This window comes from Pleurodeles waltl, chromosome 3_1 (assembly GCF_031143425.1).
Source record: "Pleurodeles waltl isolate 20211129_DDA chromosome 3_1, aPleWal1.hap1.20221129, whole genome shotgun sequence".
Lineage (NCBI taxonomy): Eukaryota > Metazoa > Chordata > Amphibia > Caudata > Salamandridae > Pleurodeles > Pleurodeles waltl.
Window position 1 is genome coordinate 1,954,587,150 of NC_090440.1, and position 23,058 is coordinate 1,954,610,207.

The 23,058-nt window shown below is 44.1% G+C and overlaps 1 protein-coding gene across 5 annotated transcripts in view; it reads left to right on the forward strand.

Moving 5' to 3' along the window:
* ABR (ABR activator of RhoGEF and GTPase) overlaps positions 1 to 23,058 on the forward strand; it is an 826,710-nt gene that overhangs the window by 641,839 nt on the left and 161,813 nt on the right. For all 5 annotated transcript variants that reach the window (XM_069226275.1, XM_069226276.1, XM_069226277.1 and 2 more), the window contains 2 exons: positions 759 to 863; positions 10,403 to 10,477. In XM_069226275.1, the coding sequence (XP_069082376.1) occupies positions 759 to 863; positions 10,403 to 10,477 (180 nt within the window). The remainder of the gene's footprint in view (positions 1 to 758; positions 864 to 10,402; positions 10,478 to 23,058) is intronic.

Here is a 23,058-nt window from a genome sequence, read left to right on the forward strand (position 1 = left end):
TCATACAATCCAGCCGCAGCTGTGACACGCAAGATTACGTACAACTGAACATCGTGTCTGGTTTTGTCTTTCCTGTATCCACCATTTCCCCTTTAATCTAACCCTTCCATTTGACTTCACTCAAACTTCCCCATGTTATTGTTCTGATCTTGGTGCCTCCCTCAGAAGGAAGTTCTTCCCCTTCAGTGACTGTCTCTTCTCTGCTACTAGGCCACCTGTCTCATAGATTCTGTTCAGATATATCTCTTCACTGGCAGCGTCTCAACAGATTCTTCTCGTTCTTGCTATTATCTCCTCAATGACCATGTGTCCTCTTTTTCATGTCCTCAAGTGTTCTTACTTGGGGCCCATCATCCTTCTTCTGACGACTGTCTGGCCCCTCGGCTTCTTTTCATGATCTTGATTCCTCACTGGCTGCTTTTACGTTCATTCACAGCCCTCTCCATGTGCAACACTACTTCTCTCTTCTCTATAGAGCTATATTCTTCTAATACTATTTGTTGTCTTTTCCGTGAGAATATCTCATCTATACCCTTTTCTCCCTCTTGTTTTCTGAGCCCTGCCATGTTCCCTTACAAATAAAGCCCCAGGCCTCTAGTTTCTTTCCACTGTCTTCACTGGCGATACCTAATCTGCCACAGACCCTAAAACCTCCAGTACCCTGTGTCACTTTCCTTTCACATATCCTCGTGCTTTGGCCTGCTTCTTATCTTATCTCCTCAACATGCTTTTTCTTCAATGTTCTCTTTTTCCCACAGATCTGCAGACCTTTTCTCTCTCTTCTCTGGAGCTCCAGGTTCTCACTGGTGCCTGTTTCAAGCTTCGGACAGTTCATAGCATTCCTGTTACCAGCAATAAAGATGGTAAGTGCCACCCACAGATGTTTAAAAGTGAAAAGAAAACTGTTGATCAGGCTGCCAATCAGATCTCTATCATCTCTTGCTTGGCTTTGAAAAGACAGAGAATGAGGGCTGATGGTATGATCCTTGTGCATTGGATTCGTTTATGTTTGTCAGGTCCAAGGGTTTGCCCTAAATATGAAAATGTTGATTTTATCCAAATATTGTGTCTCCAAGTGGTGGGTATGTGCACTTGTCGTATTTTCTATAAACAGTGTTCATGCATGTAAATACTGATTTGGTATGGTCCCTGTGCACAGAAATTCGAACACTTTTGCAGCGCAGTCTTACGCATCGCTTCGTTGTCAAGTCGACTCTGATTCTCTAGTGCCCAGTTAAATAATGCACCCGGAGTAACAAAACTGTTTGCCACCTCTGATTCTTATCTCCTCGTATGCATGCCACATGAGTGACCTCCATATGCTCTGGCTGTCCATTATTATTGCATACATAATAAAGCTAAATATCAAATATAATCTAAGATTTTTCCCTTGATAAAACTGCTCACCCAGTTAAAACTCATTAGCCTCACGGTTTAACTTTCCATATCGTTGCCAACGCCTGCAACCACTGGTAGCGCGAGTTCGCTACTGATAGCAGATACGTCCAGCACTAATATTCCTACGCTAGCACTAAAACGTCCTACAAAAAAGGGAAGCATCTCGCCTTTGAGGCTCTCAAACCCAAGGCCTGAGACAACCTCCCTCAACACATCAGAGCCTCCTCCTCGTTTCTTGAGTTCCACAAGAAGCTGAAGACCTGGCTCTTCCCGTAAGCACTTTGGGCACCTCACACCTGTCCAAGTGCCTAGATACCATCTTTGGTGATTAGTGCACTATACACATCAATATAACATAATATTCGTGCAGGTTAGCTGGCAGAAAGGCTGGCCTTGACTTCAACTTTCCAGTGTCCGGTTTCCCTCGTATATTAAGAAATTAATTAATATCAGTAATTCACATATTCATCCATTCTGACTAATGCATTTTAAAGCATGTGATGTTTAAAGAATATTAATGTTAAAGCAATTCAATATCTGGCTGAGTAGTACTTGGTTGCAGTACCAATGCCTCTATATTTATGCCACTATCTCTTTTCCACTCACATGCTTTTCAGATAAATTCATCTAAACACACAAATTAATATCAACGTTCACCATAGTTTACGTTTTCAAGTGTCTGGGACGCAGCAACAGTAGTAAATTTTTGTTTTTATTTCATACCATTAAATATGTTCTCTCGTCACCCATTACATTCAGTCTCCCTCTGTGTTAGTAAGACATCTGCCCAGTGGTTTACAAATTCTGCACTATACTCTATCACGCCAGATTCTAAGATGATATAACAAAGGTTCTCAGTTTTCAAAAGAGCTAGATTGACCAGACATCCCGGATTTGCTGGAAAAGTCCCAGTTTTTCACCAGCTGTCCTGGCAGATTTCAGAAAATGTAGCTGATGTCCTGGTTTTTAGAGAGAGTCGGCTGAAAACAGTGGGGGGTGCGGTTTTATGTTTTCTAAAGCAGGTATATTTATCAGTTGTTATGAGAAAGCAATTTAATTAAACTGCATTTTTAAAGCCAGTATCATGCTCGTAATTTACATTCTCAGTGCCTCGTTGTTAACTGTATGCTGATGAGAGCTGTCATTTTATATGTTTGGTTGTGGTAAAATTGTAGTCATTCTTCAATTTTTTATGAAACGTCCCGGTTTTTGGCTTTAAAAATCTGCCCATCCTAAAAAGAGCATATCTGTTTCCTATTTGTTTCCCGATCGTCAACTGGTTGTAAAGCAGGTACCACAAGACAGCCCCCGTTGTTGCATGCTATGTTGAGGGCACTACAAATGAAAATAAGCATTTACAATGCAATGGGTTTAGCATTTGCCCATATTAGCGCTATTAGCGTTGTAAACTCCTAACCATACTCTTCTTGCCACATAAATTGAAAATGAAAAGTAAAATAGTTTCACATAAGCGAGCCGATTCATAGTGCCCACAGCATGAAGGAGCACACAAAAGGAAAAAGTTTGCTCGCAGTCAAATGTATCGGCAAAAGTGCAATTAGCCATATAACAGGGGCGATGTCCAAGGCGCTAACTAAACCGCCCCAAGGAGGGACAAACGTAAAGCATTTGCCAATGAAAATAAAGGATGTTTGAAGGGCAAGCCATGACCGAGTGACAGCGATGGGCGTGGATAAAAGTCTGGATACATACCAACATGTCGGAAAAGCATGGCTTGCGCGCAGCTATGCGCAACCTAACAAAAGAACACCTGGAATCTGTGACGCTGTAGAGAAGTGCATATTAGCTACAAGCACCTGGTTGATTTAACATGTGGGAGTAAACTGTGTGCGGTTGCTGCTAAATGGCTTACAACCCACGGTGCCAGAAGCAGAGGTCACTGAAGGACCACCCTCTAAATGAGCCTTTCCTTGGGTAGGATGCAAACGGTATCACATTACATTCTGCAGAGGACTAAATCTTTGCATGAAGATGGAAGTTTATAACGTTTTGCTGCCAATATTTTATAATCTTCAGTATTAGTTACGACTTGCAGAATACAGGGCTCCTATCTGTAATCCACATCCAACATGTTCCGACACTGTGCACCAGGCTCCGAGCCTCGGGGTGCGTGCCTGTGTTTTCATCGGCTGCACTTGATACCATTGGTTGTTTTTTTTTTTTTTTTGTTTTTTTGTTTTTTTTTTGTTTTTTTTTTTTTACTGAGGCCGTCGTGTGTTAACAACCAGAAAATGATTATGTTCCACTTTCGAGAAAGTAGGATCCTGTGTGATCTCAAACATCTGTTTAACTGTCATTAAATAAAAAGTTAAAACATTGACAAAGAGTGATCAAAAGTATTGGTTATAGTGAAAAATGTGACTGAAAAAACTTTGGTCCAAAAGATCTGTTTGCATGAGGAGACGGCGCAATTTTTTTTTTTAATCTGTTTCCTTTCCCCTTCACCCAGCATAGGAGGAAGGACGCCTTCACTCCTTTTCATCTTTCGCTTTTCATACTGTTCTACCACTCTACTTACCACTTGTATACTTTGACAATGTGTTTTATATTGCAAATGTTTTATCAAAAGTATGTTCCTTTCTAAATCTTGAGTACTGATCTCTGCAAGTTACTCATACGTGTAGCAGTGATGCCCAGGCTACATTATAACAGAGCATCTTATCTAAACCTTTCTAAACTCTCCCGTCAGAAAGTGCAACGTCCACAAAGCAGTGCTATAGCTATCATTCCTGGGCTGAAGAAAAAACACCCATTATCCTACCACAAACAAAAGCTCGGGTGTTTTGGTTACCCAAGGGCTCCAAATCCAGGACCGGTGTGTTATGCCTGCTTTCGAAAGATGTCTGTGGAAATGCCCCGAAGTACCTCTCAGATCTATTTAATTTCTAAAGCCTTTCACATCCTTTGACTCCAAGGGTAAGAGAAAACAGTGGATGTCAAAATGCGACTGTGCAAATTTGATGGAAAAAAAAAAAAAACGTCAGTACTGAAGTTCTGGAACAAGCGCTCCAAATACCTAATGGTGGACAACACGTTCACCAGCTTGAAGAAAAACATTAAAACATCTTCTGCTTAAGCATCAGTCACGATGGCTTTGGCTGTCCCTCCAGATCCAGCTGTTCCACTTACTGTACGTTTCCCATCCTTGGGTCGAATGTCTGCATTGTGTACTTACTGCAGACTTGAATGCCCTGCTCTAGCTGTATGTGTTATTATACAAAACTATATAACACAATTGTGATATTTGCCCTTCTTCATTAGTTGCTGCACCTTGAAGCTGGACCTCGGGCATTTGTACCTTACAAACAATAATAATAATCTTCAATTAGTCTGTTGTGTGTCAGGCTGCCCCTCATTTCCATTTAAGGCCCTTCGCTTGCACCTGGCGGGGCACAAAGTTCAAAATTCTCTGCAGCTTTAAAAGCACAGGAAGGCAACAGCCCAAAGTAACTAGGCCCTGTTCGAACATAACAACCTTTAAGGCCCTTCTCCTCCTACTCGCTGGGGTCTGTTCTTGTTTCCTCTTACAGCAAACTGGATAGGAACCGCAGAGGCTCTGGAGAATGGGGTTGGAAACAAGGGCCTTAGGAGGGGGCTTTTCTCGCCTTATTGAGAGAGGACAAGGTCGAGAATACGCAGGGTTGTAGCAAGGGATCCATGGACTCAGGTGCGAGCTATGAGAATGGGACCCCACTCCTCGGGTCAGGTAGTAAAACAAAAACATTAATTGGGGTTCAGATGTCCTGTAAGCCCCTTGTAACCTGGTGCAACTGCACATGCTGCACTATTGATTGCTATTGCGCTGGAACACAGAATGATGAGGTTTACCGCATTGTAATCAAAGCATTAAAATAGTGCCGATGTCTTTCCTTCATTTCAGTACTAATTTGTGGAGTTGGGGATTCGTAACACTAGATGGCGCTGTTGGAAAGGCAAAGCGAATTCTTCAGTTATGATAAAAGCCGTGTGTTGGTTGAACCATGTTCAGTGTAAGATGGTGCAGTGCACACTATCAGCACAACAGAAAGACTGGCACTGGCAAAGCGGACACCGACAGTGCATAAAGTTGATAAAAGTATAGACATTAACTGAAATGGTGGCTCAGCCTTTCCTTTGAGCATCTGCGGACCGCTGTACTCCTTGGCTTCTTAGATGCCACCAGCGGGTCGCTCTTTTGCGCAGCAGAACATGTCCTGCGCGTGACCTGCTGGCGGCCATCCCCTTCCTATGGTGTATGTCACTGCTGGTGCATCCCGGAAGTCCTACAATCGGAGTGCAAACCAAAGGCTTCCGCAATATTTGCTACCTTACTACTGTCTGCATCGCTTTCTGAGCGCAGACCATGGCCATTAATGGAGAATGTGCAGCTCGCTGTGCACCACCGTCACAAGGTGAAGCAGACTGCGCCGAGAGGTCGGGAACACCTCGCGAGCTGCATATTTTCGATTTCCATATGCAGAGAATGATGCAGAAGCATATTGCATGACGTGCCCTGTCAGCTAAATATAAAATCACCCTCATCCCTTTCACATTTCTGGAGCAGCAGCGGACTCTCTGCGTGTAGGGTGTAAATATGGCCGTGCCAGGTGGTTAGAATGTGAATTCAAGGCTGGGTTGGGGCAAGGTCCAAAGCGAGCTGTGGCGTTAAAGGTACTTCTCCAGTTGGGATTGAAATGGGTTTTAAGAGCCTCCAGGCCTTTCCGATTGGGTTTGTGCCATGTACAGCTGCTCAGAAACCTGTTACGGTGTGGCCAGAGGGTGTGCATCTACGTAAAAAGGAGAACTTCAGGGATAGCACTTGGTGCTGCTGTGTTCGCCATTGATGAACATTACTGCCAATGTAAGGACATGCCAAGAGACCTGCAATAATACAGACCCCAGCAGCTTGGGAGAATCGGTTAATGCAACATAAAAAACTTCCCAGCTGGGGTCCAGATGGATCATCTTCTGCACAGACAGGTGACCAGTCGGAACATTAAAGTTTTCAACAGTAGGAAATCTCATAAGCTGAAGCATTGTCCCTGAAGACCACGCGGTATCTCCAGCCAGTGCATAGTGGGTGAGACCCATCAGGCTGAGGCAGACACCAAAATTACTGCAAGCCCTCCTTGCGTAGGCAGAAAGAGAGTCTGAGATGATGGCTGCAGCAGCAAAAGGATCTCCAGAGCTCGATATTTGAGATCATTTTTACTGACAGGGCACCATATCATTCACCACTATCAAAAGGCACCTTCCTACGCAGTAATTAGGTCGTCCACTTTCATCTTGGGCTAAGTAGTCTTGGTTTGGAGAGAGTGGCTTGTAGGAGGTGGCTTCATTATGCAGTGATTTATAGGCCTCATACGAAATAAAGGGTAAAGCTGGAAACCAAGTATTCGTAGTTTTGGGAAAGGGAGGAGAGGCTGGATTTGCCCTGTCAGGCAATCCTTATCTGTGCTATTTATGCATATTCGTACAAGGTCTTAAATCTGAGCAGAGGCTGCTCCAGAAGTACATGCTCAGTTGCAGCTGTTTTGCAGGCTACTTGATCAAGTACCAACATGTTATGCCTTGAGTAAAAGTCACAGTGGTCATCCCAGCAGCCCTAAAGTTGGGCTGCTGGCCATTCTGGACAGCCTTTAAGGCACTGTCTTTGGCACCAAAACCTGTGGAACTAACTTGACGCTGTTGGCCATGGCCATGGCTGTACTGAAAAAAACCAGACCCTGTTATTCATTTTCAGATCTTACTGTAGGCAAGACCTATTTTTACTACAAAAGAGATTTTCAAAAATACACACACATCCATACAAACTCACACACTCACACACTCCCTCTCCCTCTCTCTCTCTCTCTCTCTCTCTCTCTCACACACACACACACACACATACACTCTCACACTCTTTCTTCTCCCTCTCTCTATGTCAACCCTCGTCACCTATTTGCCAACTGAAGTGTCATTTACATTTATTTAAGCCCACTTCATTCATTAGCTAGTGAGTGACGGAATGTATCACATCTGCCACAAAATAAAAGTAGCCCCCCTCAGTTCCCAGAACTGGTGGACAGCTGTGTCCTGTTTAAAAAAAAAAAAATCTTTTATTGAATTGGTTTATCTTTTGTGAGTACCCAGTAGCTCCCGAGACACTGTTAATGGGCCTTTGCTGCCACTTACAGCGCGCTGCATCTTGTGTGTTCACTGCTAGAGGTGCCCATCATTAAGTGAGCTTTAAAATAATTCCAAGATGGCCACTCCTGTGTTGTCTTGCACAGGGGGCCATTTTTGAATGTTTTCTTTGTTATAGTTTATCAAAACCATAGCAAGATGGCCACACGTGCGCGCATAGGTGGTCATCTTTTAATTGTTTGTGACAAACTTTAACAAAAACCATTGCAAGAAGGCTAGCAAACTATCCATATGTATCAGAGCACATTGTTGGCCATTTGAGAATGCTTTTTGTTATACTTTACCATTTTAATATGCCCACTTGTGTTCCTGTTTAGATTGGTAAATTAAGCGCAAACTATAGGAAAGCAAGCAAGCACTGGCACAGTTAATACCTTTACAGTCAAAGCCAGACCGATTGACTTTGACAGTGCTTGCTTCATTATAGCACTTAGTGGACATCGAAACGGAGAACTGGCTGAGCCCCAGAAAGAGAATCCTTTTGATTGCTCAGTTACCCTTCTGATCCACCTGGTCATGAAATCCACATATGATCTTCCAGCAGGTGCATTTCTCCACTTGCAGGTTTTTGGATCAGCTAATTGGACTCAGACTTGGACTCATATTTACATAGCACATAACCTGTAGAGCTGGAGAGTGCATCTCTGCCCCCAGAAGTGGATGTTCATTTCTCCTGACCAAAAAGGTTCCTGTGTTCTTTCTTGGTTTGGGTGTTGGTAAAAGAATGACATTTAGACTATTTTAAACTGCCCATTCAAGGAACTGCTGCATCCTCTTTTTTTAATTATCAGCTCTTGTCCAATAGCTTTTGCTATGTTCATAACTTCTACAGTACAATTAACATAAATAGATCTGCACAGGCAGGGCCGGGTTTAGTGCTGGCGGCGCCCTGTGCAACAGTGTTTGTTGGCGCCCCCCAGTGATTACCTCTGCCACATATTCCCTCTCTGCCACCCTTTAAGAGTGCCCCTCAAGACTCCATAACCACTCCCTCAGATGCATTTAGATTTGTAGCGCCACTCATACCACTTTACATCACACACACATTACACAGATACAATTATTTATACTGTGTAAATCAGTGTGTAGGAAATGTTACATCAGACAGAGGACTACAAGGTGTATGAGTCACGTGTTCCATACTGGTAGGCAGTATAGTTCAATAGTGCTTGATCTGCAGAAGCACAGACTGAGAATTAAAAAGGTTTATCCATAGTTTGGGGTTGCCTTTATGAATAGGAATTGAATTCTACCCAAATGTACCCTTTTTGTGACATTAGGGAATGAAAGACATGGAAACAATCAAAAACGCTCTGAAGAGTACCTTGCAGTTTACACAAAGCTCTCTGATGACAGTTTCTAGCTCATTGTTCTATGTTAGGATTTTAACTTATAAACTGCAAGTAACTAAAGTATCCCCCAACAAAAGCAGTAACCCACTGACCTATTTAAATTATATGCACTTTGTGATCTGCATGGTACATATTCTTTGCAGCAGGTATATTAACCCACTGCCCTCCTTTCTGATGAGTCAAAACTTCCACTAGACAAAACTCCAGCTCTCTCCAGAAGGACCATTGAATCACCGGAGTTATCTTGGCATTTTAACTGTTGAAAATTGCTGGAGGCAGGAAACACGGAAGCAGGTGCTTTTGCAGCTAGAACACGGCGCCCCCACCCGAAGACAATGCCCTGTGCGGTGGCACCAGTCGCACCGCCCTAGAGCCGGCCCTGTGTACAGATTCCATGCCGCCTCAGCGAATGTCAGTTTCTATAGCAGACTCCGAGACATGCAACTGAGAAGAAAAGTGTTCTATCGGCCAGTCCCTGGCTAGGAACGTTGATCTTTGGATGGGGGGTTTCTTCAGTTGATGCCAGGCTCTGTGCCTCGATTTCCTGGCACCCCCATTCCAAATATTACAATCTTAAACTGATCCCAGACATTGTACCACAGTCCACAAATTCAGTGGCTAATGCAAACTGTACCAACGAAAGTATTTATTTGATCAGCCTGCATGTTTAGATATATTATGTGCCCTCAAAAAGCAGTTTTCAAAATCTGTCAATATTGTCTGTATATGGAATTAGCACCGCCAACTATTCCGTGCTACTTTCCTGTCCCTTGACCTTTCACAAAGGCCTTTGCATTTATTTTGTTTTCAGACATTCAGCCACTGTACAATTATCCTGACTTACAGTCAGTACCACTGTTTGTGATGAGATAGTCCTGCAGATTTGTTAATACGCCACAGTCCTGCCCCACCAAGTGCTGGGAATTCGCAGATAGCTCTATAGAAGCTGCTTGATCTGCTGCACGTTCTGTTGCTCTAGTCCTGTGGCATAATCTACTGGTCCAAAACTAGGCACACAAACAGCCCCTTTGAAGTGCCTGAAACCTAACCTGCAAGACTTTTTATTTTCCTCCATTGCTTGAATCCCAACTTGATCTTTATGCACGTCCATCTGATCTTGCTCTACCCACTGCTGTCCCAGCAGGCCCCTCGGTCGTCCTCTGGAGGTGCACCATCTTCTACTGCAGATAAAAGACCAGAGAGACTCCTCTGTGCTATCTCTCCCATTCCAACATTAGCACCTCTGGCATCACAACCAAAAAATGTCTCTGTCTAGGACTTCTGTATAGTGGTAGAGGTGGGACACTATTGGTTCCATATCCGGCAGCAGCATTGCATGCAATTCATTGTATCTCTCCCCAGCCCTACCACCGGACCTCTGCGTTGGCCAGACCAGAATCCAGTACTCGGCGGTCAGTTTATTTCTGGATGAGATTAATGGTGCACCCTATATTCTTTCTCTGCAGATGATGAGTCTCCAGGTCTCTACGGCTTCCTCCATGTGATCGTCCACTCTGCCAAAGGCTTCCAGCAGTCTGCCAGTAAGTGTCACAATTCTTCTACTGTCTGTCTTTTAACTCCCACTACATTTTTTGTGCTGCACCCTTTTTTTTTTAGTTCTTGACTAATTTTTCTCACTGCTGGGCTCCTAACACGCATTGCAAGGCTCTTTCTCTCCCTATTCTGCTTTCCTCCACTTCTTTTTTTTCTTTGCCTCACGCCTTCTCTTGTATTCCTACCACCCCTGCTTCCTTTCTTCACCTGACTCGCCTCTTGCTTCCCACCCAGAAAACTCCCCCTAGAAAGACCCCTGTCCCGGGTGCTGTGTTATATCTTCACCCGTGGGTAGAGCGCCTGCACATAGAGAGATGATCTCTGTACCAATTATCCTCGGCCTTATTTCAAAATAATTACATACATCTGCGAAAACTAAACTAGATTAAAAATGACAGAACATCTTAGAACATGAAATTACCTATACATAAAGTTATAGGATTTCTGTTGTTGCTGTTATCACGGGGCGGTTTGCTGGCTGGCTTAGCAGTGTTATCCCACATATCTGGCTTGTACAAAGCGGCTATAATTTGCTCTAGTATTGAAAAGTATCTGGTGCAGGTTAGTGTGTAATACAACTCTCAACTACAACTCATCTCAGTCTGCCTCTTTATGACCATGTTTCCCAGACCACCAATTACTGTACTAATAAAACCTTACAGCACTTCACATACAGCTTTACGTTTACTTTATATATGTTTTGAATGCTTGTTTACCAATTATACATCTGACCTAGTGTGAACGCTTTCTGTTGTCACACTTGAGAGAAGTCTACAGATAAAATACTCAATACTGCACTTTCCATTCTTAGGCTTTGCATTGCCTTACACACCACTTATTAATGTGTCCTTGCATCTTAACATTTCCCAGCACTTACCAGACTGAAGTCAGCACACAGATTAGGGTAGACCAGCTGTCTTTTTGCTGAAGTTTGCTGTTTTGACTGTCTGTAGTCACTGTTGTCTGACAGGCTTTATCTTGTTTAATAAACTATCCACACTCGTAGGCAGGATGTGAGTCAGGCTTAGAGCAAACTGTGCTTTTGCTTCATCTTTAGACACCCGATAACGTTCTGGGCCTTTGATCTGTGATTTTATGTTATACTTTGAGCCCTGTGAGTCTTGAATCCTGTGACTTCCACATCCTCTGATGAGCAAACAATTTTCTGAGAGTTGTGCTGCATCCCCATAGTCTTTGAAGATCCAGCACCTTTAATAAAGATGAGTTCTACAGTTTTGTCACTTTGTGAAGCTGAGGTCCTGAGAAAGTTGAGACTGAATGCTTTCCCCATGGAGAAGGATTTGTTTGTGACCAGTGTCTCCTCGCATCCTCACTCTAGCAAGCCAATGTTGTACAAGAGTTGATGTTTAACGCATCCTCAGTCTTAGCAGCACATAATCCTTGCGGAGTTGAGTACTGCCCCTTTGTCTCAAGTAGCACAGAATCCTGCTAGCTCAGAGGCAATGTGTAAAGCAGTGGTTCCCAACCTGTGATCCGAGGACCCCTGGAGGTCCACAAAGCCTCCTCAGGGGGTCCACAACTACTTCGAAAATTTAATAATTCTTTAATAGATTAGGTCCCCAGCTTTGAGTAATGACTCCGTGGGGGATCCCCGCATTCCAATAATGATTCAGTGGGGGTCCTCGGGTTCCAGTATTGATATAGTGGGGGTCCACATAAGTCAAAAGGTTGGGAACTACTGGTGTAAAGTATGTGTGTGTGTGAGTGTGTTTTATATATATATGTTCGATGGCATGTGTAGCTGCAGATACACATGCTGTGCACAGTCCGCCATCTGGTGTTGGGCTCGGAGTGTTCCAAGTTGTTTTTCTTCGAAGAAGTCTTTTCGAGTCACGAGACCGAGGGACTCCTCCCCTTTCGAGTCCATTGCGCATGGGCGTCGACTCCATCTTAGATTGTTTTGCCCGCAGAGGGTGAGGTAGGAGTTGTGTATGCTAGTAATAGTGCTCATGCAATGGAGTGAATGCGTATGTACATAATAAAGTTTTAAGTAATATATTTACAAATGTACAAATGTTTAAGATCTACTTCTAAACGGCTACAGGCTCCCGGGGAGGCGGGTGGGCGCATATGAATCTGCAGCGACTAATGCCACAAACAGATGTACACTGGGTAAGTGACATTTTCCGTTCGGTGGCATGTGTAGCTGCAGATACACATGCTGTGCATAGACTAGTAAGCAGTTATCTCCCCAAAAGCGGTGGTTCAGCCTGTAGGAGTTGCAGTAGTTTGAAATAATGTTCTTAATACAGCTTGACCTACTGTTGCTTGTTGTGCAGTTAGCACATCTACATAGTAGTGCTTGGTAAATGTATGAGGCGTAGACCATGTTGCTGCCTTACATATTTCGTTAATTGGAATATTTCCTAGAAAGGCCATGGTAGCACCTTTCTTTCTGGTTGAGTGTGCCTTTGGTGTAATAGGCAGTTCTCTTTTAGCTTTAAGATAGCAGGTTTGAAAGCACATAACTATCCATTTAGCAATGCCTTGTTTTGAAATTGGATTTCCTGTATGAGGTTTTTGAAAGGCGACAAATAATTGTTTTGTCTTTCGAATTAGTTTTGTTCTGTCAATGTAGTACATTAGTGCTCTTTTGATGTCTAAAGTATGTAGTGCTCTTTCGGCTACAGAATCTGGTTGTGGGAAGAACACTGGTAATTCTACCGTTTGATTTAGGTGGAACGGTGAAATTCCTTTTGGTAAAAATTTAGGATTGGTCCGTAGAACAACTCTATTTTTGTGTATTTGAATAAATGGTTCTTGAATGGTAAATGCTTGAATCTCACTCACTCTTCTTAGAGATGTGATGGCAATTAAAAATGCAACTTTCCACGTTAAGTATTGCATTTCACAAGAGTGCATGGGCTCAAAAGGTGGTCCCATGAGTCGTGTTAGGACAATGTTGAGGTTCCATGAAGGAACTGGTGGTGTTCTTGGTGGTATAATTCTCTTTAGGCCTTCCATAAACGCCATAGACGCCATTCGCAAGGGAGTGCAGGCCAGTCACAGAGTCGCACAAATTCCAGGCACAGTACCTCTGAAAACAATGAGGAAACAAAGATGCTGTATGGAGTCCGGTAGGTGAGGCATCACTGGAGCCGGTGTGGCATCAGTTCCTTACTGCTACCGGCAGGGTGAAGCTTCGGTTCCGTACAGTTGCTGGGAAGGTGATACGGCATCAGTGGCGAGGCATCGGTTCCTTACGATCCGTTGACTTTGTGGTGTCGCGATCACACCACCAGGCCACAGGTGCTGCGGTGGAGTCAGGTGTCCTGGATGTCGGGGAGACAGCATTCAGGACTCATGCTGTGGCAGGACTTCAGAGGCGGTGCGGTAGCGTTGGTCCTGCAGCATCAGTCGCAATCGCACTCGCCGTGGACCATGGCTCCGGTGCAGGCAGTAGTGCATAGTCCGGCACCGATTCCGAAGTCACTCTGGAGTTGATGTACTTGGTTTCTTCCTGGTTACACCAGAACTCAAAGTTGTGGTCTCAGAGGTCCAATACTTATACTAATTTCTGCCTTTGAAATAGGCAAACTTCAAAGGATAGTCTTTGTAGTGCAGAAGACCCTGGCTTTCCTGCCCAGGCCGCAGAAATGGCCCCAATCACACTCCAGTGGGTTGGAGACTGCTTTGTTTAAGGACAGAGACAGCCCTATTCAGGTGCAAGTGTCAGCTCCTCCCACTTCTCTAGCCCAGGAAGAACCATTGGGATATACAGGGCACACCTCAGCTCCCTTTGTGTGACTGTGTAGAGTGAATTCACAAACAGCCCAATTGTTCCAGATGTGTATTCCACAGCCAGGCAGAGGCACAGACTGGTTAAGCAAGAAAATGCCCATTTTCAAACTTACAATTTAAAAAACAACTTCACCAAACAATGCATTTTTAAATTGTGAGTTCAGAGACTCCACTATCCACATCTTTATCTGCTTCCATTGGGAAATTACACTTAAAAGATATTTCAAGGCAATTCCCATGTTACCCTATGGGAGAGATAGGCCTTGCAATAGTGAAATACCGAATTTAACTAAAACACACCAGTGCATGTCCTACTTTTTAAATAAATTGCATCCTGCCCATGGGGCTGCCTTGGGTCTACCTTAGGGGTGACTTACAGGCAGAAAAAGGGAAGGTTTGGGCCGGGCGAGTAAGTGCATTTGCCAGATCTAACTGGCAGTTAAAATGGCACATACAGACACTGCAGTGGCAGGTCTGAGATATGTTTTCAGGTCTACTCATGTGGCCGGTACAATCAGTGCCACAGGCCCACTAGTTGCATTTGATTTACAGGTCCTGGGCACACCTGGTGCATTGTAATAAGGACGTACTATAAAATCATATATGCCAATCATGGATAAACCAATCCCATTTAGACAGAGAGCACTTGCACTTTAGCACTTGTCAGGAATGGTAAAGTGCCCAGAGTCCTAAAGCCAGCAAAATTGTAATTCAGCACAGGATCCAAAAAGACAGGGGAAACCATGCCAAGAGCTGAAAGGTCTAACAGGGTATCAGTGTTGCGTGTACACTAGTGGATCATGCCCTTCTGCTATTTTAGAGAGAGGAATTATGTACCTTAGGCCTTAGCCTATTGTAAATTAAGCAGGTTTGTCACGTCAAGCCAAACCACCATGGCTGTTCGGGTGTATAATCAAAGTGTGAGATCACTTGAACCTTCAGTCTTGTCTGAGCTGGTGACTTTTAAATGGCAGTGTCTGGCAATTGTCAGGGGGTAAAGAGGGCGGCCTTTGGAGCTCTAAGCTGCCTAAAAAGGCAGCTGCCCACTGTTTAACTTTTAACCATTGTATTTGACTGCCAAACATGTTTGAGTGTCTTTCTAATAGGTAAAGGGATGTCTTGGGCTCTGTCCCTAAATTAAACAAAATACCCGTAGGAAAGGGAAGAGACTAACCCAATGTGACGTTGTGCAGTTTTTACCATCATTCCTACTAGACACCGGTGCAACAGGAATGCAGAAGTAAAATCGGCAAAGTCTAGAAGAGCAACAGTCCCAGGACCATGGGCTAATGATAGTATGAACCAAATGCAGAGCGTGACTCTGGTGATCATAAAAGTATCTTTAGCACCCACATCGCAGAATGCTGCAGGGAGTTGGGGCCAATGCCAGGACATGAGGATAGGTTCCCTTTAAGGAGCAAAGAGACTCGTGTAGGATAGTCATTAGTGGGAGGTGGGTCCAGGGATACTGAGGGCAATAGCAATGCTGACAGGAGGATTGAAGAGGATGGAGAGAAGATAACAAGCCAATGGTCACCTCACCAGGCAAGGAAGGGTTTCTTAGCCAAGAGCAGCCGGAAAGATGGTGAAGGACTAACGCCCTAACACCCATAAAGCCAGTTGCTGAGAGGAGCCAAGGTGCTCTGCCCACAGCAGCCACGAATCAAGGGATAGGATGTGTCTGAGAAAAGTAGTTTAGTCTTGGTGGGAGTAGGTAAAAGTCGTAGTGTGATGTTATCGTGAAATGGTGCAGTGATGGTGCGAAAGTGAAACAAATGGTGGCTTCCGAAGCGGGAAACGGTGGCTCATCTGCTTGAGCAGGCCTGCACTGGCTGCCTGTTGAGCCTTCAGGACAAAGCCTTGTGTGGAACAAAGAGCCAAAAAGATTAATTGAGGAATCAATCATCAGCTTTTCTCACTTTATTGGTTGCTCTTAAATATAAGAAGCACAAAGTGCATGTAGAGGTCAAATAGAACAATCTTTAATTGGTCTGTCCGCCCACAAGAAAGTCAGGCACTTCTCAAATGGGTATACCATGCTAATTACTCGATCAGGCGCGCGTGTGTGTGTGTGTGTGTGTGTATACAGTGTTTGTATACAGTGTTTGTATACAGTGTTTGTATCATGGAAGGTCCGGGCCCAAACCAGATTTACAGGATATACATGCAAGGTAAATTTCCATGCAGTAATCTAATTTGAACCCCTAGCCAGTGGTTATGTTAAAAATCTAGCTTGAATCCAGACCTGGCTGCCTAATTGTACAGCATCACTGCCTCTTCTGGAGTCAATTATGTCTTTTAGTTCCTATATGTCTTTGATTTACATTTTCTCTTGTGGCAAACATCTGTGTTTGGGTATTATACAGCCTCGATGAGGTCCAACGGTGGCATGTTTAGCAAACAGTAAACTATGCAAATCGAATTTCCTTTTAGGAGTTTTTCAGTTTTGTATCATGGTATTAAGGAATGCTGCACTGAAATGGGAATGTCTTAGGCATTTTTTTCTTTGATAAGCGATATTGATGGGTCTGTCGTGACATGGTTTTTCAGTATCCCACAGGTACAGATTCTGATTCAAATTATGTCTGCGGCTCGATAAGAGGTCAGAACCTCTACTTGGCTCCTCGTCAGTAAAGCTTGCACCAGAGCGTGTCCAGTAATGTATGTTTTACTTATGCTGGAACCAAATACTTATGTATAGGAGCAGATGCTTTTATGGAGCCTACATTCTGCAGATTTTGTTAAAATGAAAAGAACAAAGGCTTAGGTCCTTTTAATATGGATCTGGCAGCAAGTCCTCCTGGGAGCTAAAGCTATTTGGTTGCACTCAGGCTTTCTCGGCCTCTGGCTTTGACTCCTGTGGAATGTGGCCTGCTCTTAACGATTACATCACCAGTGTTGGAAGTCAACTCATGCATTATCAGGTGAAAACCAAGCACTGGCACACTTCTGAGAAGAGATTTATTTGGAAGGGAACATGAAACTGAGAATCCACTCCATCCTTAAGTCCCTGAGACCTCATGTGGCTTGGAATGTGACTTTTGAGCAGAGGCCGGGCCACTTGGCGATGCCATGAGGCACGCTGCAATGTTTCTCCGTAGTTCTTCTCAAGGTGTCCGCAGTGTAAGCTTTGGTGTGGGACTGCGTATCCTCACTATCGTGAAGTGAAGCGAGCTCACCATTGGCAGCGACTCACCTCCAATTAATGGTTGAAGACTGGTGAGCGTTCTTTACAAGCAGACAGCGAGTCTTTCAGGACTGGCCCTCTAGTAAAGAATTAGCCTTAATGATATTGCCATCTGGTTCAGTGCAGCTCATAGCACAAGCAACGTGTTCAACAAGTCTGATTAACTGGGCAGGCACTCACGCAGGTATGCATTTTATGCACACAAGCCATTATGTTACACGTGACAGAATATATTACGTCAATGTCTTAATGACGTTATCGATTTATTGTTCACTTTTGTGTATCAGGTTATTTAAAGTATATTCACCAGAAGCAGGTTTATTTGATTATTCACATGTTTTTCTAACTATCTATAACTTTAGTGTTTAGTAATGTTTCATTACACTCTAGGCTTGTGGTTTGCCTTTCTTACTGGCACATACGGTCCCCTTTCCTGGAGACTCGTTCACGGTTCGTAGCCAAAGGACGAGGCATAGTAACAGCTGGGAAGCAGGAGGTGAAGTGTTGAACTCCATGTTCGTGCACACCACTGGATCCTGCTACTTAAGTGCCAGTCGGTTCTCACACCTCCGTCACTTTCTCCATCTGGGATGAAATAATATGGCTTCTCAGACTGCTACCCTCTTCTTAGGTTTCTGCAGCTCTTGATGGCTCCCTTTATTCATCTGACTTCTGCCTATACTGATGTAATTGATGATTGGTTTCAAAATGTGCCAGTCATGTAAGGGCGCCTTTTCCAAATCTGGCATACATCATGTGCTTGCAGTGCCTCGATGCTGAGCACTCGCAGCCTGTTTATTTAGCTACAATGCTATCTCCTCTAAGGTGTTGTTAAATTGGGTTCACCAGTGGCCTATGGTTTTTGGCAGGTATACTACGCAGAGCATGCAGGAATATATACCAATAAAGGAGAAGAGACCTCCAAAGTTCTAGTTGATTGGCCCACACTCTGTTTTGTTCCAAAGGCCCCTGAACTGGAGAGTTGTATTTTTTTTATATTTTCTCTCTGTCAGGGAATATATAACTGAAGTCTTTTGGCATCAGGGGTTCAGGTAAACCTGAGGTATAATTAGACAGAAAACATAGAGGGTCCTCTTAGATGAAACATGGCCTGAAGCCACCATTTTCTTGATCTGAGGTATCCAGGCCTAATTCCACCTGCTATGGTTCTAAGGTGCCCTTGAGGCCTAACGTATGAATGTATGTGGTATTTGTATACTGCACACCTAGGGCTGTGCTGGGTCAAAGGAAAAGATACAGTCATTTGGTGATTGGAGCTTTTGCTGGATCCTAAGAGGGGAAGTGGACTGTTACCTCTTCAGCTTTTTTCTAAATTGGGTCTGGGAATGTTGTTCCAGATCCCGAGTGCATAGATGAAGACCTGTTGCCTTGTTCTTTCTTTTTTGCACTTCTTAATCCCCACTCTGATAGTGCCCCCTCCTCAGGTGTACTGAGGGTCACTGTAAGTGGTGAACTTGTTAGCCAGCTAGATGGGATTGCCAGTCGTGGAGGGTTATTAGGTAATGCAGCTGGTTTTGAGGATGGTGCCTGTTGGCAATAGAATGATGCTGTAAACGCCAATACACCCTCATAGGCTAAATGCTAAATTAATTCTGCCCTGCACTTCACCACTTCCTGTAGAGATAGATGACTGAGTCACAATTGCTTCCCTTTAACCAAGTTAAAAAAAAAAACCTTAGGATGCAGGCCTCCCTTTTGCCATTGGTTCCGTGATTCTTCTGTCACATAACCCTGCATAGTCAGTACGTATTCCAGGTCACGATGTGGGCCATCCGGTCTTACACAAAAGGTTAGAGGAGGTCCTCCTCCCTTTCAATCACATCTGTCAGTATGAAGGCTCACTGGACTGTGAAGGGGTGTCATGGTGGATGTTCGTTGAATGGTTGGATCATGAGTGGTGAGAGGCAGATTAGCAAATTTATGGGGTGTTTGGGCCACTGGATCTTGTTGGGCAGTTTAAAATTTTAAAGCTACTCAAGGAGTGATTCCTGTGTCACGCCCTTCCCATGACAGGGACACCAACTTCCTTACTTCAGACTTGGCCTCTAAGCTCTGAAAGCTCGTAGCACTAGTTCAGTTTGCTTGAAGTTGATGCTTAGCTACTGTCTGTGACCTGATCAGGCTCGGGAATCTCCAGGTGCAATTCGTTGTCCCCACAATTGCACAATCTGTATTTCATTGATAGGGTTTATGGAAGTTCAGATTATTGCCTCTCTAACCAGGGCTAAGGAGCTGCCTCCTCTGGCATGGAACCTTCAATGTTCTGTTCCTCTAGTTTTGGTGAGGACATTTGCTAGGCTTTTTCACTACCCTGCCTTGTCCTACTTTCTGCCCCGTCTCAATGTTTCTTCCTTCAGCTAGGGACACTCAGGGGCTGATTATGAGTTTGGTGGATGGTTTACACCATCCGCCGAACTTCAGATGGGGAGGTTGACGCCATAGTGGCTGCCTTCCCGCCGACCCCATTAAGAGTTTCCCGCTAGGCCAGCAGGCGGCAACCTGAGTTTCTAACCGCTGGCCTAGTGGGAAACAGCCTACAGCATTGCCTCTGGCTCATAATTGAGCCGCTGCAATGCTGTAGAGCGCAGGGTGCACCAGCAGACAGTGAACATTGCAATGGTGCTCACCAGGGGAGTCCCTGCACTACCCATGCTAAGTACATGGACAGTGAAGGGGCCCCCTGCACCCATTCTCAGCCAGCATTTTCATGGCTGTGGTACTGCCATGAAACCGCTGGCAGAGAGGGTAGTCGGATTAGGACCGCCAACTTGGCCAGACCGCTGGGATCTGGTGGTTCCCTAGCGGCCCAACCACCAGGGTTGTAATGTGACATTCGGACCGCCAGACTCAGAATGCGGCTCTAAGTTTCTTAATATAATTGGTTAGAAAGTGTAGCAGAGCATGTGTGCTTGCACCAGGTAAGTGCACTGGCACTTCTGACAGGTTGCAAAAAGAAGTTCTTGTCTTTAAAATCCATTACACCATGCAAATACAAATAGCATGGTGTCAACTCTTTCTCCTATGGAAAGCGAAGCCATCCTCAAAGCTGACAATCCCCATTCAAGCTTTTACTTGGACAGAGTCCATTCCATACTTGCCAGTGTCCACGTTTCTAATTTGTGACCACTAAGGAGCATCTCCTTCCTCTTGGCACATCTCTGAAGGGGATAAAAGAAATGTAACAGCATCTACCCTACCGAGGCACATCAACAGTGGTTGCAGATCTATGCCTCATTATCTTACTGGCATGATGCATCACATCAAAAAGTAACAACGTCCTATCGGGCCCAAAGACTGAACTATTGCGAGGACCAATGCAACCCAAGGAATCAGGACGTTGTCAGATAAAAATGAATAAATATAAATTAGAAGAAAACTGTTGGCAATCCTTTTCCAGTTGCGAAATACATGTGTTTCAGTATTGTCAATTATCCTGTGCAATTAAGGAAAGAACAGAAAACGCATCTCTTCCAAGAACCTGTCAACCCTCTTTAATAAGAACGTCCCTATTCTTTCCACCTGCTTGGTCTCTACCCTCTCCGTCTCCTGTCATATGTTTTGCGTACCATCTCTTCTTGCCTTGCCATGTTGACCAGTGACTGCACCTTTGCCGTCTAGCTATGTTTTCACTCTGTATACTGACACGTACATAGGCACATATCTGTTGGTTCGCTTAAATGTCCTCCCTGTAGATCACAAGTCAGAGCACACGCAGGTAGCCGGGCTCCTCCTCGGTTCTGAGATGGGACACTTAGATGCCACATACTAGGCCTTGAATCTCATAGCCCAGAGGATGCACCTTGTCTAACTGCAATCTCTTCCTCCTCTTTTAGGAGTCTTAGGAGAAGGGGTGGGACCTCTCCTTTAACAGAAAGCACTAATTGGCTGAGTCCTATGGAAGAAGTTTACGACTTGCAGAACAGAGACAATTTGCGCTTTGCGCCTACCTTACATCTCCTTCAAGCCTATCTCAAAACGCCACTTCTTACAAGGACAGGCCTAACTCAGTAGTGTAAGGGCAGGTGGAGGAAAGATAGAGCATCTCACATAAAGGCCATATTGTAGACATATACACATTTTTGCATCAACAAATGCATTTTAACTGCTTTATTCCTGGCTGCCCAGTTCAACACTGGGGAATATTCAGAACGCCAATGAATCTAGAATCGAACAACCCAAAGAATTTGTGTTATTTCATCCACTGAACAGTGATCTCCACAGTGTCACGGTTATGCATAAGCTAAGTCATAGATAAAATATTTAACGATTGTGGTGTAAATGAGAAGGTACATTATGGAGAGAGGACAGGGTTTACTACATGCTAGTTAGTATATTTTCCTTTAGTTGTATTTTACATGATTCATCTTGCAGTGCCGTCGCCTACCCCCAGACCTCACGCACATAACATGCTGTATAGTGTCATTTTGTATAACTTCCCTTTCCAAAGTGTTGTTTTGGTACTTTCAGAATACTTGACATCTCAAGCAAGTGGCACTTTCCTTTCAAGGCGATGAAACTCTTTATGAGAAATTTAAATTGAACACAGTTTGCTAAACACTCAATTGTCTGTTTCAAGCCAAGAAGCAGCTTAACCTGTTTTGTTTTTTGTTTCTACCTAAATGAGTTTTGCTTAACAAATGTTATATTTTTCAACGCTTTGTGTACAGAAGAATTTCTGTTTGAGGCTTTGTGCAGAGCAGGATTGTAGTATGGGGTTCTGGGTAAAAGAAAGTAGAAATGCAAGTACAATCCTAAGTGCACAGAATGACTGCGGTGTGAGTCTCGGGCCCGAGCTGCTGTACAACGGTGACTTTAGTGTTCTGTGGGATTCTCCAGGTGACTTTTGAAATGTCCCTTGTAGTCAGGTTGGGAATGCGGATTACTGTAATACCAGATCAGTTCAGAACTTACTGTGGAAGCAGCTCAGGTCATTTCATGTTATCACCAGTAAGATAAACCTGCTGTAGCCCCGTCTATGGAAGCAATGTCGGAGTCTTGCACTGCACATCAAGTGAGAGTGTCCTGGAAACAGCTATTACACCTTCACCTAGTTTTGTTTTGTTTTAATCATATTATTTGAAAAAGGCTGGAAAAATATGCACATAGAAGATACCTTTTTTCAGTGCTTAATTTGTGCTTGTTGTTTCCGGTACTGAGCACCGGCACTTATTTGTGAGGGTCGGGGCTTATTCTTATGCCTCAAGCATTTGCTGCGAGCAAAATACACATATGGTAAAGACGGAGGAAGGAAAAACGAAAAAGCGTCATAAAGGGAGAAAGTAGAAAGTTGCAGGATGAGCTGAAGGGGCAGGGGTGGCCGTAAAGGCTTTGTAGAGGCCCGAGATGGCTTCAGGATTACGCTGCCTCAGTATTCAGTGCTGGCAGATTTAAATTACAGCAGCCTTGTGTTTAAGAGAAGGGCTTTGAGCACCGGCACCTCTTTATTTACAAATTAAGCACTGCATTTGTCAACATTCGAAACGCTCTAGCAGACTCTCCGACTGCCTTAACAAAGTTAGCTAGTTCAGTATCCTGGGCCTCTGCTCCTCAAAAACTTGCTTCTGATGGACTACAGTTGAAATGGCAAAATCAGGCATT